Consider the following 19,677-nt stretch of genomic DNA (forward strand, 5'->3'; position numbering starts at 1 on the left):
TGTTTGATTAAATAACCGCATCGATGAATAGAAACTAGCGATGAAGTGCATGACTTGTGCTTTCGAGGGGGTGCATTGCAATGAGCGACTCTAAGGGGAAGATATTTCGAAACATTTTATTCCTTTCAGATCGTTCACATAAAAGACAGAAGAATGTTCTGTGTTTATTTCTCTTTGGTTAATTTAAACGTAGAAGTAAGAAGAAAAAGTTTTACATCATGACGTTGATTGCTTTTAAAACGTAGAGCTTCCTCTGACACGAGCATCTTTGCTCCCTAAGATGATTCGACTTTGCCGCTTTTTCATTAACTGCCTTAAGAACCCCTTGACGTGAAACGAGGGTGGCTAATCTTCAGATTCCAACGACGTAAGTTTACTCGGTGTTCCGTGGAACATTCAAAACAATTTTCATTATACACAACGCATCGTACAAAATTCCATGCCCTATTTTTCTTCCTCAGTTATTAAATTCTACTCAATGATATACACATGTCGTTTGAGTATACGATAAACGACATGGTCGTAGCTCGACTGCCATAATCTGAAGCGATTGAACGATCAGATCAATTAATCAAAATTGTTGTTTACCCAATGGAAACCGGAAACGATCAGGTGTCAAATTCGGTGAAAGCGTACGCGTTGTCATTCCTGAATGATCGTTAATTATGCGACAATGATTGGTCGGGGGTAGGAACGAAAACAGCGTTAATTTGCATTCATCGACAATGTGGCATAGTGGCAGTGTTGGCAAGAAAGTACCGCAAAATAAAATTGCATCCCAGCCTCTAGCTAGCGGTGGGCCAACATTTAACTTTAGTAACTCGCGCAAGCAGTTTTTACGAGCGGTACGTGTCTATTAGTCTCATTACCAGCCCTTCGCGAGAGACCTCGCTGGCGCGGACAACCCTCTTGGGGCGGAAAACGACGCCACCCGTTATATTGCAGGCTGTTACGCTCCACCCTCTACACGAAGAAGCAGCTTTTGTCCACTCCTTTCCCTGCACCTATTCATTGCGATCTACAATCCATCCAATCTAGCGTTTAGAACGATTATCGAGGTTATTAGTATTCTTCTAAGTGTAAGTTAGTATTCTTCGAAATTGCGTTATTTCTAATCTAAATCATTTACAAGTCGCACAGGATAAAAGTGTTTTCATGTTTTATTAAAGCCACTTAAAAGTCAGGATGAATCTGTAGCGGCACATGAGTCACGATTCGAATCGAGAGTGACTCATGTTGTTGTTTTGCCTCGGGGCATTGACACCGTCTCGATGTACGAAATGTAACAATAAACAAACTCCGGACAAAACACTATCGCCGCTACGTGCAATCGTCAACGGGAGTCGAATTCAAACTTTCCGGTACTGCCCCGGCCAGTATAAATAAACGAACATGATCTCTAGGACAGTTAGTACCGAGTATTCAGTAGTCCGCATTCAGTAATCATTATTCAGTATTCTATACTTAGAGCAATTTTAAATACATCTGACTATATCAATTATTAACTCGTTTCATCGTTTGGAACAACGCGTTTAACATCCACCATAAATTGGTGACATCGATGTGATTTGAATACGCAATCTTCTGACATGCACCATAAACCATAAATATGATACCACTGGCAAATATAATAAAATAATTCGTATTGAAAATCATTTTAAAATTATAACGCACTGCGGTTATGATAGGTGTACCCCAGATCATGGAGATTGTGTCACCGGAGTTCAAACACATGGAAAAGTCATGAATACTCGTCGAGTAATGATATTTCAGCTTATTCTCCTTCTCGCAGTTCATGATTCAAGCCAAGCTTTATTCTCGCAGGCCATTAGTCTGGTGATTAATTAACGGATCCTGTAAATCAATTTTCTTGTAGAGATGTAAGTACGTCTTAGTCTTGGAGGCTTGCCCGGACCTCTATTATCTTCTGTTGATTCGTCGACTTTTTAATTTCACCCGGCAACCGGCCTCGGGTAATTGCGTTTTGTTTTAGTGGCGAACTACTGCTGTTTCTTCGTTCAGAAATATGAACAGTCGTTTGAAGAAAAAGTCGAAAGAATTAAAATATCTCGAGAGAATTCTATTTTTCTCCTATTTTCTTGTTTATTATCTATATAAGAGAAAGTTAAAAAATCATTTTAAAAGATTCGTTGATTTTGAAACAATCGATCGAGTGGAAAAATATTCGAAATTGGAACAGGGGAAGGTTACTAATCTCCACTTTCGAATTTCCAGCGACGGGAGAACCGACATTGTAAAGCTGACTCGCTGCTGCATGTTTATTTAACTGAAAGTAATTTGATCAAAAATTTAATCAAGTCGAATTTTTGAGCGGCACCTGAAAGCGTGACGAATCAGTCACGCCAGGCCAATAAAACTTGAAAGTATTCCCTCTCTCGCTTCGTAGTGTCGCCTCTTCGTCTCGCGTTTATGGCAACCCCCCTACCCCCCGTAGACAATTTTCGTCACTGAACTCGACTCTCAGCATCAGTTCCATTTTCAGGCCAGCAAAAATCGTTTAATTTTCGAATAAGTGAATTACACGACTTTAACCTAAATTAATTTAATTGTCGAGACGCGTTATGTGCAAACCAGGTTCGTTTAAAAGAAGAGGAAGATTCGATGGAAAGCGAAGGCTTTCCAAATTTTTTCGATCGAGAAAGCACCGTATGTCGAAATGGCCGGTCAAAAAGTTAAGCGAATAAAAAAGAATTCAAAGGGAAGGCAGAAGATGAATTGAAAGGAACCATAAAAGTTTTATCGTAAATCGACCATTCGTATGAAGAGAGAGCACGGTTCTTCGTACGCGTTAAACGAAAGACCATCGACTGGACTGAGATAATGATTTTTTCTCTCGCGCCATTGGTTAGGCGGATGGCGAAGGGGTCCTTCGTTTGATAAGGGGGGAAAACAGTCGTCGACGAAGTGGTACTCTTGCGTGATAATTGCTGCGAACTATTTCAATCGGTCGGTACCCTCGCTTCTCGTAAAAGCGTCACGGATAAAAGGTAAAAGAAAAAGGAAAGTGAGCACCATCAGAGAAATGGTGAGAGGGGTGAAAAAGAATATTAGCATGCTACTCGACGAGCTTTCCACGATGCTGCGTTCCCATCCCTAGCGGACAGTTTTCGCGAAAAGTTACAGACGGTAAAAGGCAGGACTCGGGCGACGATAGTAAGAAAGGAAGAAATTAAACCGAAGGAAGAGGGAGGAAAAGAGTGCAAAAATGAGAAAGGATGGGGTGAGAAGGGGAGAGAAAGAAAAACTGGCGAAGGATTCGGCTCGATTACGGGCCGTATTCTTTTAATTACCAGAGTCCTTTGGGGCAACGAAACGAAACGTTTCCCTTTTAATTGCGCGCTCCGGCCTGTACATTCCACGATCGTTCTCTCAAAGAATTTAATTACCGGCGCGTATGGCAGGTATCCACGCTCCGCCACCCCGTCGCGTCGCTGCTCTATCTACCCGACGGTGCTGCAATTACGCATGAAATGGATACGACATAAAGCTTTATTTAGGACCAACCTAGGATCATTACCACTTTTCCCTTTTCTCCGTGCGTTTTTCTCTCCGCCTATCGTCCTCGTGTCTGATGTTCTTTAACATAGTTTAAGACCACGTATTAAGATTACGTATCTCGCCGAGTACAGGGTTACAGTGTAACAATGCGCGCCGTTACAATCGCGAGCAGCACCTGTTCCGCGTAAGAGACGCGCAAGACTTGGTTCTCTCTCTCGCTCTTTCCCTCTCTCTTTCACTCTTACTCTCGGCTCATGGATGCCATGTGAACGCGCTGTTTATGCGCAGCGGTTTCTTTCCCGCTTTGCCGCTCGAGAACCATTCGAACGATCGCGATCGGCGACCAGAGGGGAGAACAAGCTCGGTAAAAACTTAATTGTTCCGCTAAAAGGTAAATTATCGCGGATCTCCAACCAAATCCACTTACGGATTTCAATTGAATCCACGGTGTTATACAAGTTTTTCCACTGATGCGCGAGAAACTTAAGAAAGTTGTCGGTAACTATGAAAACACGCGAACTCACACTGGACACGAATACTCGGCAAAGAATCACGGAGGTATGTATATGCGATGTCGTATAAACGTGGCAAATGGCTATCTGGTAGCTGGAAATGAAGAATGGAAAGCCACTGGCAAACGCGCGGGGGTAAACTCGCGGAACCGTTCGTTAACCGATAATTAAGAATTGACGAAAATGGAGAGAAGGAAATACGAGCATCAGGAAGCCTGCAGAAGCTTTCTCGCATCAGAATATACCAGTTGCAGCGGTGGAGCGCGGTCCACTTTGCGGCCACAGACCGGCAGAGGGAAGAGGGGGAGGGCAATCGGTCACTGATTTGGTCAGATCCATAAGGAGCGTGCATAGCGAGGAGCATTAATGACCCGACAAGCATTCCTTGCCCAGATGCCCGATCCTCTCTCGCCTCGTCCCTTTAAGATTCTTCTCTTTCCATCCACCTCGTGGTTTCCTCTCCTTTTCTTCGCTTTATTCTGCTCTCCCACTTTCCTTCTCTTTCCTTCCCCTTTTTGTGTCGTTCTGTCTCTCCATCGGCTCTGTCTCTTCCTCTCTGACGATCCTCTTCCTCTTCTTCTCTTTCTCCTCTGGTTCTCTCCCGCTTCAGAAGTCTCGCGCGATCGCGTTGGGTGGTCTCTCTACTCTTACCGACTCTTGGTCCCATATAGCCGAGAGACGTGCGCACGTTCTACCATGTTCGGGACCTTCACGACAGACAACCGAAAGCAAACCTTTATGCCCTTATACCTTAAACGCGAGGCGCTCACGTACCGTGGCTAGCTAACTCGCGACAAAGCGCAAGGGAACGCGTGGGGGGCCGAGGTAACCAGATGCGTCCGCGTATTTCTTCGCACCACCCGGACACCCCACTTTCACGCCGTCTTTTTCCGTTTTTCATCGAACTGTCGGATGTGGACGAGAAACGCCGCTTGTATCGTCTCGCTGTTTTGCAACAGCAACTACTTACTTTCCGTTTCGTTTTCAAAACCAAATTTTTAGCAAGTATTGGCAGTCTGATCATTGAGTTCAGGGTTCTTTATCGACTGATTGAATTTTAACTCGTTAACGATGAATTCAGAATGAACAATTTAGAAAATAATTACGTAGCTCTCTATCCTCAGGATTATTGCATTTCTGGTATTAAAAATTTTGTAGACAATAAATATTTTATATGTAGCGTTATAGCTTGCAGCTTGGTCAACTCTTTATGCGAATAATTCATCGTTATCGCGATAATTAACTATTTTCATCAAATTAAAAAGTATTTTTCGAACGTTGTAAGAGCCACGTGAAAAAAGAATTAACTTTCTATTGGTAGAACCGAATGGGAACGACAGAGTAGCAAAAAATCAGGCAAAACTCTTAATTAATTACAAAGTTGGACTGGTGGTTATCTTCGTTTCGTTTCCGGACAGCACGGTCGCAATGCGGATCCGCCGAAAGATGCGCTCCTCGGCCCGTAACGCGTAATTGGCCGGGCTGTGAACGCGACATTAGATCCTCGTTATCCTAACGAGCTGAAATAGCACGCGGCTCTCGAGAAGAGTGGCTCGATGAAAATTCGCGGAGCCTGCACACACAGCCATCGAGCAACCGAGCAATCTGCCCGGATCCTTTGCTCTATTTTTCCAGAAAGATTTAGAGTGTCGCAAAAACGAAAGAATCGGCCGATTAATTTGGCTGATCGTAGCGACGACTGATGAACGTTCCGTTTCGTCCTCATTCCTTCTACGAAATTTACACTGTTGCCTTTCGCAATTGAAGAGTTTAGTTTAAATGGTAGACGATATAATTGAGAAAAACTGAAGAATAATTTATGTACTTGAACTTTGTGCTGAATATATCACAGATTTAAATATTGCGAGTGCTGCGATAATTTATTTTGGCTGTTGGGAGTAAAAATTATTGATGAATTTAATGCAATAAAAATTATTAATACGCTAGTAAACTTATTAATTTCGCTAAAGAGTTAAATCGTTTGCATGTTTGTAGCTTTATTTTAATTGTTTTTGTCCTATATCAAAATAATATCAGATTTCTGTAAATCGATCTTTATATTAATTTTGAAGGTGTAAGAAAACCAAATGAAAATTTCTATGGATGCTTCTAACGTAAAACTAAGTATCTCCACTCCACTTTTGTAGCTCTTATACGAATCATTTATCGTTTCTATTTTTCAAATACGTTTTATTTGCCAATATTCTCGCAGAAGCTTGAAACAACTTAACAAATTACTTTACTCTTCCAACACGATCAAAGGAAATATCACAACGCAGTAGAATACTTAAAAGGATGCTCATACATTGCGAGGAAAGAACTAAGACGCAAAGGTCCCGAGAGATGACCTGCAAAGTATCCTGTATCGATAAATGTCAGAGACGAGAAAAGCGCGTAATGTATCGTCGAAGATCGGCTTGACGAAGCGATTGGTTTCGGTGTATGGATAACCGAAGGGGGCGCAAACCGAGGGATGCAGTATTAAACCGATGCGAGTGACATTTTACGAACAAAGAGCCTTCTTTTGGCGCGTCGATGTACACGCATGGCAATAAAACGGTTACTACGTCGCTAACTTCCCGTCAAACGATTTTTCCTACTAAGAAAAACAGTCTACCAACGATGCAACCAGTACCAATGACCTTAACGACGCCCCGTCTCGCCATCTTCGCACCAACATCGCGTTTCCTTAACTTCTTAGTAAATCTTCCTACTAATTTTCGAGTCCCGTACAAAACACGAACGATGTTCTTGCTGGTATAGCCATCCTTTTCCTATACTTTATGACGAGACAATTACAACCTTTTCTTGAAGTAAGAATTATTTTTACTAAATCGTGTGAATTTAAAATTGAAGTGTGGATAATAAGTAGACTAGACATTTTAATGCAAGTTCATATTTCTGTGGCGGCACTCGACCACGGAACTTTCCAACGGCTTCGCGACACAAAGCGCTATACCTTCAAAGCGTAAGGCCGACAAGCCTATCATAATGTACCATCGATATCCCTACGGCCTTTTCGCTGAATATTCGGAAGAATGCTTTCGTGGTAACCGTCGCAGACATCTAATAAACGCGTACGCAGTGTGGATATCGAGGGGCAACAAAGAAAGAATCCGTTTGGTTTCGAACCAAAGATTGATGCGAAGTGCGAAAGGTTGTCATAGCGAAGCAAACACAATTAGAGACACGTGATTAATGACTCTTGATAGTTAAATTGTTGACAAGGATCACCTCATTTCTATGACGATAATGGAATTTGAATGGAAGTTTCTTTCTCGTACTAAATATTGTAATTAGAATACAAGTGTTGGAATACAACGATATTACACGCATATTACACTATAATACTTCTCGAAAATATTAAACACCGAGAAACTGTACTAATTATAAATTAAGATAAGGGAATTCTTCATTATCGTTTTGAAGAATATTCAGCACTGTGTAGGTTGATTGAATAAAAGTGAAGTTTCTAAGAGATGCAACGTCGATTGGTCAATTACAATTCGAATAAGAATACTCTAAGAACTAAGTATATTATAAAAATTATATTACATGTCGGAGATGAAAGGACACCGGAGCCTTTCTTTCGGAATGTTTGGGAAAGTCCCCGATACTTTAGTCCAGACTTTTTATTATAGCCGTACTTAAACAATATGTTGGAATACAACGATATTAGACACATAGACACAAATACTCTTACACAGGCATTTGAACGGGACACTTACACAGATCATACTCATTACTATATAGAGAGTGGGGTTCAAAAGATTTAAGGGATCATGGGTCACTACCTAAGTCTAGTCTGAGAGTAACTGGCCAACTATCAACAATTCTTCTATACATTGTTAATTATATCACTCGCTTATATACATCAGGTTCTGTAGTTCTGTTTAATAAACATCACACAGGAATTTGAACAGAACACTTACACAGATCATACTCATTACTGTATAGAGAATGGGGTTCACAGTATTTAAGGGATCATGGGTCACTATCTACATCTAGTCTGAAAGTAACTGGCCAACAATCAACAATTCTTCCATACTTTGTTAATTATATCACTCGCTTATATACATCAAATTCTGTAGTTCTGTTTAATAAACATCACACAGGCATTTGACCAGGACATTTACACAAGTCATGTTCATTACTGTATAGAAAATGGGGTTCACAGTATTTAAGGGATCATGGGTCACTACCTAAGTCTAGTCTGAGAGTAAGTGGCCAACTATCAACAATTCTTCTATACTTTGTTAATTATATCACTCGCTTATATACATTTGGTTCTGTAGTTCTGTTTAATAAATATCAGTGAATATTTAACATTGTGTCTTCCACAGATTATTAATCTTAACTTTAAGATTAAATTCTAACAGCAAGTGTTTATGGACACTTGTATTTTTATGAGCGCAAGTAAAAAGATATGTAGAACCTATACGGAGAATCATCTCAGCCACTAAATAACGTTACTGGAATACCATTTGATGTAGCTTATATATTCTGCGAATTTTTGTATCTTTGAATTTCCTAAGATTTTTAAACGAATAAACATCCGCAGTCTGATGGCGAGTGATTAAAATTCATCGCCGTAACCGCAATGAATCTCGATCTTTCCTGGTCCAAGAATCTTTTAACGTTGCCGAAGAGCACGTGCGTAAGAGAAAAACGTCGCGACTCGTTACGACATAACTCATACGCGGCTCTTTCACGTCCATTGGCGGTGCTTGCGATGAGAGACACGCGTTCACAAAGCCTCTTTCTCTGCTCGTACGGGGTGATCTATTGGCGAGACATCTGCCGCCGTGTCGTCATAGAGACGACGCATTTACGGGCAGCTAAGTGGCCTTTACCCGCGGTTCCCGAAAGCGACGCGATAAATTTCCCTTCGCCTCTCGCGCGGCCCGCCTTTAATTTGACGGGCCAGGCCTCGTTACACTCGTTAGCAGTCGGACCGAGAGGAAACCGGGTACTAACGTCTCTAGGGTGTGCAGCACGCTTTTGATCCACCGTGAATCCAGGTGATCTCGTAACGCTGCGATTCTTGCCACAAAATATTCATTCCACGATTAATACTGTTTTGAATACAGTAGATTCCGTTTCAACCAGCCAAATCTTCATTGAGAAGAAGGCAATCGAATAACAACAAAGCATTTTCTAGCTCGTTCGTAAATACTCATAATATTTATCATAAAGAAAACTAATTTAATGGAACAGTATAATTTTCTCATTTTATTCTGAATATCGAAGTCTGTTGATACAGTCGAGTCGATCGAAATAAATAAAATTACATGATCAAATTGTTCTAGAGGAAACGGAGTTGAACTTCAAATCTCAGAATGTTATAGGGTAGAATTATATTATTATTTAGTAGGTATAATTATAGAAAGTCCTCTCTGAAAATCGTAAAAGGTACATACAAATATTATACAAACAAATAATAAGTAGACTTTTTGTTATACTAATCATTGCTGTCGATATTCTTTCATTCGAAAATATTATGTTTTAGAGATACCATTCCATGGAGTCCGATTAAGCGAAAATCGTATTTGATTTTGAATAGAGAAGCTTGACTTATGAAACTAATTAAAGTTTCGCTCTTTATCATTGTCTGCGTTCGATGCATCGATCCATTGATCCTAATCGCTCAATAGTGTACCATTAATCAGTTTACCATTAATACTAGGAAGGAATGAATTTTAGGATCTACACCCGGCGTAAATCTAAGTTAACGTTGTTTCCCAATTTCTGCAGTTAAACCATTGTACCACAGAAATACCGGAAGTAGCCACGAGCGCAGCCCTTACGTATTCTCTGATATTGTAATAAACATCCTGCTGAGGCGCCATTAATTGTAGATGTTCGCAAGGTGGTCACGAGCCGTGCAAGAAGGTGAAATTTAGTGAGCCACTCTTGGAACCGTAGAGACCCCTAATGGCCATTCCGATGACTATGGTTCTCGACCACAGTGGCAGTTCCCTTCCGCCATCCCTCTGGTCTCCTCCGTAGCCACCCACTCCTCACCCTATCCGCTTCCCCACAGGGTTTCTAACTCGTTTTCTCCACCCTGTACTCGGCCACTCTTGCACTCTGCTATCTCTCTCTGCCGTATATGCAACGGCGTTCCAACAATTACGCATCGTCGCAGTTAAATACAATGGCCAGGACAACGACTCTGTAATTTATCCCCGGTTTGGGCCACCATCCTGTGCGTTCGTTTCACAACGTTGGAAGAGAACACCGCCAACGCTTCGTTCTTCCCTCTTTCTCCTGCCTCCACTCTTCCTGTGACCGCCTCTGCCAGGTCCTCGCGCCGTTTTGCCCCGCGAACAACTACCAACCCCCACGGTTCTCCGCGCTTAAATTAATGATAATTAATAATGGCGACTTGTATGGACGCCGTTCGTCAGGCTTGAAATACGCGACCTCCGCGGCCTCACTCCCGTCTCGTTAGATATATTGGGAATATTAAAATTAATCTATTTCGCGTGACATCGTAAAATGTTGAAATGACCATTCTGAAAGCTGGAATTATGTGGAAGTGTATTTTGTATTGTTCTTTTATTTTTATTCGGGTACTCTGCTCTATAAATTTATGATACAATTGATATTTGTCGTTATAAGGTCAAGTCCAGGTTACAGATATCTCGTTTTGTGGCATGAAAACAAACCATTCTGTAATGTAATGTATAGTTAATATTTCGTATACTTGCGTTTCGTAAATGAGACGGATGGTCGGTGCTGTAAACTAAAAATGATGATTAGTTAACGAGGCACGAGTTTAATACAATTCGTTAAAAATCAATTAGAAGGATAAGATAAGATAATAGTCCGAATAGAGGAATAAGTATAATAGAAGAAAGAGTCTTGTAATAAAATTACGACGATGTTTCTCGCATTTAGTACATAGCGGATAATCGGTAAAATCGAATCTACCTTTAGTACACGAAAGTAGCGTAGCACGCAATTACGTCGGACAATGCAACGGGTTCGCGATAGAATTACCAATTAGGGATCGTCACGTTCAAATACAATAGCCAACGACGACGACTCAGTAATTTATCCCCGGTTTCGGCTACCATCCGCATACATATCCGTTTCCGTGTACCGGCAGACTATGTGGTCGTGGATGCTGAACCTCATTGCCACCGATCCGTTCAAATTAATGACAATTAATAACATTCAACTTGTCCCTTTTATTCGACATCGGCTGTTAGACATATAAATTTCCTGCTTGTAGAACCTCAAATAAATTAAACGCTGTTAGCTACTGATGACAAAAGAGTAAGACTTACAGTAAAGAAATTAAAATGAAAGTACCGAGAAAAACAAGCCTTTATCCGCATACGTACTAAATACTACAATTTAGAGAGTCATTCATTTGCTGTAAATTTAGAATTGTATAAAACATTGCGAATTTTTATCACTCTGATAATTTCGATGTATTAGATATAAAAAATCATTTTCTTTTGCAAAAACAATACAAAATATTGCAATATAGCATGATTATTCTAATTGAAAATATCACAACACCACACCGGATTCAAAATCTTCGTTATAAAACATCAAACCATTTTCTTTTGCAAAACCAATACAAAATATTGCAATTTAGCATGAGTATTCTAATTGAAAATATCACAGCACCACACCGAATCATCTGGAATATTTTTATGTCGAAAGTTATGGCAAAAAGTCTCGAATTCAAAATCTTTGTTATAAAACATCAAACCATTTTCTTTTGCATAAACAATAACAAATATTGCAATATAGCATGATTATTCTAATTGAAAATATCACAGTACCACACCGAATCATCTGGAATATTTTTATGTCGAAAGTTATGGCAAAAAGTCTCGAATTCAAAATCTTTGTTATAAAACATCAAACCATTTTCTTTTGCAAATACAATAACAAATATTGCAATATAGCATGATTATTCTAATTGAAATGTCGCAACACCACACCGGATCACCTAGAATATTTTTATGTCGAAATTTATGGTAAAATGTCCCGAATTCGAAATCTTCGTTATAAAACAATTGATGAAGAATGACATCGTACGATTAGAGCATTGTACGGGGAGGGCAGCAAAACTGCCATTCAATTTTCCGCGATTCTACGATTTATACGACGCCTTTATCATTGTTTGGATCAAAAATTTAAAAAAGTTCCTCGCTTTCATTGAGTTACATTTAAATGACGTAACAGCTTAACAGCGTATCAGGCAAGTATGTTAAGGTTGTGTGTTCCTTTGGGTCTTCCTTTATATTGGAGGTTCTTGCATTAGAACTTATTACCCCACATGGAGGTATATTGCCACTTTACCTAAAACTAAGAGATTGTTTATGTTTATTTCTTTTGTTAGAATGTAACACTACAAAAGACGAACCGATCGCGGCACGAAATCTTTGAAAGTAATGAAACAGGCAGCGGACGACGTAATAAACGGTAAAATAAAATTATGTAGAGTATCCAGGAAATATGATATTTGTAAGAATTCCTTGAAAAGATTTATTGCAAGACATAAAGAATATCCAGATAAAGTTTCTTTCGGATATGCATCGGCACGACAAATATTTTCGTTGAACAGGAAAACATTTTAACCGAGTATCTGTTAGGTAGATTTTATTATTTGTTTTCATTATAAAATGACGTTAGTAAGATAAGTATAAAGAAATAATGCCAGAATGTTTAAAAAGATCTTTTTCAGCTTCATTAGTTTCTAGTTTAAACCAAACTGCTCTGACTTACGCGTATTTTTATTTTTCGTTAAAGCCGAATCTCTGTTCTGTATTTTTATTTTTTTCCGTAAAGAATTACGCTGTAATATTTTCTGTCAATATTGTATATGTAGCTGCACATAAGTCATAGGACGAGGCGAAGCGAGAGCGACTCATGTTGTTGTTGTACCTCGGAACACGGACACCGCTTCAACACACGAAATTAACGTTAGTATAAATAAACGGACGCGATCGCGAGCGAGCAGTTATTACCGAGATATTACCGAGCTATTATCCGAGTTATCATACGAATATTACCGAGCTATTATTTGCGAATTAACGGAGTTACGAGACTTCGAATTATCCACGAGCATTTTATATTCTATCTTTGCGACTACGTTGTACGAACGTCTATCGACGGTATTTATAAACTCTTGTACCAATAATCTATTCAATTTGTCGCAAATATACTTGACGGTTGCAACAGCAATCTTTTTCGTTATTATACAAATCCGATCTCCTCTCACCATCCGCCACATATACGAAAAAGGGTTCACTTAATAAATATTTGTTAATATGAAAGGAGATTTTTATATCGACAAAGATTTTACGATAAAAGTTTAGAAAAAGTGAGAGTATTAACCAATAAACTTTATAAAAATAAAGTATAATGGTATTAAATAATCAAATACCTTAATACAAGAAACAAATATATCTCTATATTGTTATTACAAAATTTTACATAAGTTTATACGAAAAGCGGTAGTTTGAGCCCCATCCTATCCTACGTAAAAATAAAAAAAGGACATTTAGAAAATAATCAGAAACATAACTATCGAAGTTAAAACACAAATGTTATTAGTTAAAGTAGAGATATCTGTAATGAAGAAAAATAGTTTCTAAGGAAGGATAGCGATATTTTAATAGCAGCGAATGTATTAAACATTCTCTAAGGAAGAAAAAATGTACCTTCGTAAATCTGTTCGCGGGCAGCCACGTATGGCAGCTACTAACAGGTGCACATATCGCTTATCCCATGTCGATCGGCAGCGACATGTGCGCGAATGCGTTTGAGCTAGTCGCGCACTGTCATCCTCGCCACGTTCCATTTGTCGGTTGCGCTCGAAATACCGGGTGGCTCGTTAATTTAGGATCAATTATCGCGTCACGCCGCGCCGCACCGTTGCACTGAGAACGAGGCGCGTCCATGGCGATCATATACACAGACGGCGTCTCTTCCACGATCCGCATACTTTTCGGCCACGTAAATTTTACTAATTGCTCTGGTCCGCTTTCATTTTGAAATCGTTCGACCATAAACGATCCTGTTTTTTCCTTTTTTTTTTTTTTTAATAATTATCCACTACGTAGAGTGGCAAACTATATTTGAATTCACATTCCATTAGTCGAGGTGAATATTTATTTAATTAATTATCCCCAATATTGGAAGAGAAATTTTTCGTCATTATGGAAAGAATATCTCAGATTTCTCTGTTGATCGTTTGAAGTTGTAAAGTAAATCTGAAATCGTGCAAGATATCCAAGGACAGGAGAATAATGTAGAAACAGCTCGCATATATATATACATATATATATACACATATATCTATTTAATTCGATTTAATCGGTGGCAACATGTAAGCGGGTTACATAGATTATATCGACCACATATTGTGAGACACCGGTATATATCTACTATATACGCATACTTTCCAAGTCTGTCTACACGAACATGAGATATAAGTATATTTAGGGAAAGATCTATATAAATCCTATGTAGACTCGTACGATAATTAGGAATATACAGTGTGAGATCGTTTCTGTATTCACGCGACCGTATGCAGCTCCGTACATACACAATAATATAATCTTTGCGCGGCAATTAAAGATTATCTCGTATCATACATATACACATTACGATCACTTGTATTTACAATTATGTACAAGGGAAATAAATAATTTAAGCGTCTAATCGATAAGGATCGTACCGAAGTCAGTGTACTAGAATCGTATCTATGCCGATATACGTACATATAGTCGATAAATATAAGGGTTCAGTCTGCGGCCATACGATCATACGAAAAACGAACGCCGATCTTGCTCCACTTTTCTCTCTCTCTCTCTCTCTCTCTCTTTCTCTCTGCCTGTCTTTCTAGTATATAAATCGCTCAAGATTTCACCGTTTCAAGATTCATTGCTGCTGCTACGTCTAAACTAGAGTAGAAAATTATTTGGTAATCGCTTAATGTAGCTATGTAGAAGTAGATCAGGATCCTATCGCTCTGACCGACGATAAATATTGTCGTGGACCGTTTAAAATATCTTTAAACATGTGTTTCCTACCTCCGTTTCAGTTAAACTTTTCCGTAAGAAATTCGACGACTTTAGAACACGCAATCGTTTTCGAATCGTCCTTTCCAGACATTTTTAACTACTTCCGTCGGGTTAGAACGTTGGTGTAAAGCGGCTAGCGGATTGTTCGGTCATCGTACAAGTGAAATTTCTTACGAGTACAACAACAATCTTTTCGACGACACGTTACTCGTCATTAGTGCGAATGATTGCTTCCAGTCACGATTTCCTCGCCGTCCTCGTCAACGGGCACCGTTGAATGATTGTACAGACCTTGGGCCATCAATTGTAGAGCTAGCGGATTTTTCTGGCCGCTGGCCTTCTTGATTTTTGCCCTTTTGTTCTGGAACCAGATTTTGATCTGCGCTTCGTTTAAACCCAGATCTCGAGAGAGCTGCTGCCGTCTTCTCTCGGTTAGGTATCGATTTTCCGTGAATTCCCTTTTCAGCCTAGCCAGTTGCTCCGCGCTGAATGCGGTCCGTGGTCTTTTCTCTTCCGGCGACCCGCTCTTTCCGTTGTTTTGCGATCGTTTCACTCTCCTCGTTCGTGGCCCTGGAACGAAACGGTTAATTGCTGGTTAATTTTAATTTCATTTGATAGAATGATTTTTGGATTTTCATTAAGCTATAAGTAAACCATACAAACATTAACGTTTTGTTTTTCTGGAATTTCTAACGCCAAACTCGCTCGAGTTACACAGCGCGAAACCTGTTTGAATAAGCCACGTATTCGCGTTGATCGTCAGAAGCTCGCACGTCGAAGAAAGCGGTGATTCGGTAGAGAATTTTGAATAATCTTCCGTTGGACAGATACGTAGAGAGTAACGAAGCAGGAGAGGATAAATTCTTTTTGGACTGTTAGATCGGAGATTATATTTTTATATCGCGTGTAAAGTTATCTAACCATCTAACCTGCTATCGTGTTTTTATAACGTTTAGAAGAATTATTGGAAGCACTGCTGGCAGCTATTGAATATTCATAAGACAACTTATCAATAAATACTACATTAACAGGAGAGTGAACTAAAATTCCTAGTAAAACAAATCGTTTAAGCATTTAGATTTCTTTAAAGGAACGGAAATACGTGTTTTCGAAATTATCTAGCAAAGTTTCTAATGAATTGCCTTCAAAAATTTAGCATTCACATTTTAACTAACCTTTCCCAACTCATTCGTTGATCAAAGATTTCTACAATCAGAAAGTTGAAAGATAATAAAGACGAATCAATTTCAGTCAAATCAGTGTCAAACCTTACGCTCTTAACACTAGAATTACCCATAGTTAACACGAAGCTATTTTTACCAAAATCAACCAAAATGACTGGTGTTTAAAAAATACGTAATAATAAAATATTTTTATATTTATTGAATGAACGAGGATTGACACATTTGTAAAATTGTAAAACCAGTTATTTTGTGCTGTGGTATTTCTAGCGATCTAGCGATCGATCGGGAATTTTCCTGATAACTGATATCATCATATCGAATGATACGCAGTAAAAATTTTCAAAATGTGTGGCAAGTTGTAGAAAACTAAGAAACAAGAAACAAAAAACAAAATAAAATTCATTATATTATTCTTTTAATAAAATTGTAAAACCAGTCGATTTGGCTGATGTGGTAGTTTTAGTGTTAAATACAATTTATTCCTAACAGTAGCCAACGAAATAACGTCTAAAAGACGTATCTAAAATTCGTAAATAAAAACAAATTGTTACCTATGTTCAAGAAATTAAAAATTTAAGCTACGTGTTAACTCACTTTCCTACGTTGAATTAGAATTTGAGAATTTCTAAATAAAAAGATTATTAGACATATTCAAAAAACTAAGAATCCCAGTGACGTGTTAATTCATCTTACCATGTTAACATTTACTAGAAATTATTCTACTGAAAAGTTTTATGGACCAAGTACCTGCGTATTAACACCAAACATCGTTCCAATAAAATTCCCAAATAAACCAACTGTTTAACTGAAAAACGCACGAATGTTAACAAGTGAACACGTGTTTACGTGTTAATATTTAGTTTCACCCCATTGAAACTGTGAAGCAGGGAGAAATAAAGAAATTATCGAGCCAACTTGTCTTCCAAGTTTAACATATCTTGGTTCCGTCGATTTCCTCAAAGTATCTCAACTAATATCGCTCCAATTCGAAGACACATGCATGCAACGATAAGCACCAGCTAAAATAGCTCGATTAAAATCTACCATCGGTCATCGATCACTCTTTAGCGTCGAACACCATTTAATTAACCGCAGAAGCAGCCGGTATCAAGAAACGGAACATTGATCACGATTTACGGTAATTAGTAACCGTGACTATCGGGTGGTAGGGTCGCGGACCACCCTGTTGACTAGATAGAAGTCGCATATCTGGGACACGATGGTCGCAGATGGTAGATCGCGGTTATAGGTTCAGAAGAACCAAGAGTTCTGTGAACTGACACAGGTGGTGTATTCAAAGCGGTACGTTCACCCTAAGCTGAAACTGCAATTATACATAAAGTATGCAGTCCGGTAGTTCGGTACCGATCGGTTCCTTCTGAGACTAGAGTCTAAACTAGTATTTCTTTATAGAGTCCGATCGCGTTACACCGGAGGAGACTGTAATTAGGGGAACTTTATGTAGCGTTTTCCACGACGTGCCGGGAAACGCGCGTTCATTTACATAGAAACTGGTTTGCAGATGTAACGGTCACCGAACGTAAATTGATTAAGCCGATACACAGAGAAATAGTGGTACCAGAGTGGCGAGCTATGGCTGGATAGTTGCGTTCCTCCGCTTCCGTGATACCCACGATTAACTGAGATATATCTCTCTCGATACAGATTGGGTCGTGGGATCTTGATTAATCTTGCGTATTAATTCCAGTGGGACCACCCTGTTATCTATCAGTTTCGCGTCTCGCGTATGTTAAAGTTACCTATCAATTTTTCTCATACTCGAATCGATGTGATCGATGGTAAAATCTTTTATTGTTAACAATATTATTAAATATTATCGTTGCTGATAAGATCGGAAAACTGAACGGACGTACAAAAGTAATTTACGTACATTCTTATAAATTCTTAGAAATTGTTCGAATTGTAAATTTCGTTTTGGAAAGCCACTCGTGTGAAATCAACGTTGTTACATTTTATATTTCGGTGAAATTATTATAAAAAATATCTTTACAATGCTTATGTATTTTTGTGAATATGAAAGTTTGTTTTGAAAAAATTCAGATTCGAAATATCTGACAAACCTACCGGACGAAGGTCTGTCCGAGTATCTGGTACAATAAACCCACGCAGGCCAAGGACTCTGTCCGTTGAGTGCAGTTTGGTTGGTGGTGGTGCTGTTCGCATTTCCGGCACTGCTGTCTCCACTTAAGGAGTCGCTGCCGATGGTAGAGGACGTGGAACCCAGGGAAGGTGCTCCAGTTACGGAACTTCCGGTGACGGAACTTCTACTACTCGCTAGGCTTTCGAGACTTCCGCTTCTGCTGAGACCAGTGTTCCTCTGAAGGGGTGACGTCAGCCCACAGTGAGAAGAAAACAGATCCCTTTCTCTGTGCACGGAAAAATTGCCAGGCTGAGGCCTCGTGGGCGACAATCGATTGGACGACAGAGTCAGATCACGTGGCAAAGAAAGAGGACTGTGACGAGGTATCGGAACTGGAATCGTCGTCGAGTGACCGGGCGTCAAAGCGGTTTGTTTTGGTGTTTTCGTGTTGAGAATCGCCTCTCGTCCAAAATCTGGTCTCAGAATGTTTACCACGCTGAATGTCAACGGTGCCTCGATGTCGTCCTTGTGATCTGGTTGCTGATCCTGGCGAGAAGCCACGTGACTTTCGGGTGAACGCACTCGATGATGGTGATGATGATGATGATGATGATGGTGATGGTGGCTGCCAATTCCCAGTCGAAGACTGTACGCGGAATCCATCGTCACGAGAGCTACGCTCATCTTTCGATCTTCCGAATCGTCTGTCACGTATACGATTCAAATGTAAATGTCAGCCGTGACAGTTGAACGGTGAAATTTCAACCGTAACGCTAACCCTCTGTCGTCATATTTGTGAAAGTGCACAGAGCCACACTTGTCGCGTATCTAGTCTGTCAGAGCTCAAAGTTCACTGGTTTAAGACACTGACTCACTGTTTCATATCTCGCTCGTTAAAGTTTCCCTTAGGATCACCGCACGCGTCACTGTACTTTATTCACTGATCATTCATTGATCACATTCAGTCGTTCGTGCGCCACTTACAACGTCTTGAAACTTCTGTTCCCGCGTATTGCGTAATATTCGTCGGCGGATGTTGCGTGGTATTGCGCGCTCACGTGACAGGCTCATCTAGCCGCGAACATTGTCGCGTCGAACGTTGCTGTTGTCCGAAGCGAGATGAAAGGTTCGACTCTGGATCAGCTCCAAGAGCTGCAAGTCTCCTTAGTATTGGCTTTTCTCGAGGTTTCCGAGGACTCGAGCGAGTGCTGTGACGGGTCTGACTGGCTGTCCATCCGTCGCTCAGTGATGTCTAAACTAGGGGACCTGTGGTCCCTACTTACCGCTTTCCCCTCCGACCCCCTCGT

General features: G+C 39.9%; 1 protein-coding gene across 1 annotated transcript; it reads right to left on the reverse strand.

Annotated features, from left to right (window-relative positions):
- Positions 1-14,342: 14,342 nt before the first annotated feature.
- Positions 14,343-19,677, reverse strand: LOC139988015 (segmentation polarity homeobox protein engrailed). Its single transcript, XM_072004925.1, has 2 exons — positions 18,355-19,677; positions 14,343-15,655 (listed from the first exon to the last, which is right to left on the reverse strand). Exons 1-2 carry the CDS (start codon positions 19,052-19,054, stop codon positions 15,300-15,302), a joined length of 1,056 nt encoding a protein of 351 aa, XP_071861026.1. The 5' UTR covers positions 19,055-19,677; the 3' UTR covers positions 14,343-15,299.

This window comes from Bombus fervidus, chromosome 6 (genome assembly GCF_041682495.2).
Source record: "Bombus fervidus isolate BK054 chromosome 6, iyBomFerv1, whole genome shotgun sequence".
NCBI classification, from domain to species: domain Eukaryota; kingdom Metazoa; phylum Arthropoda; class Insecta; order Hymenoptera; family Apidae; genus Bombus; species Bombus fervidus.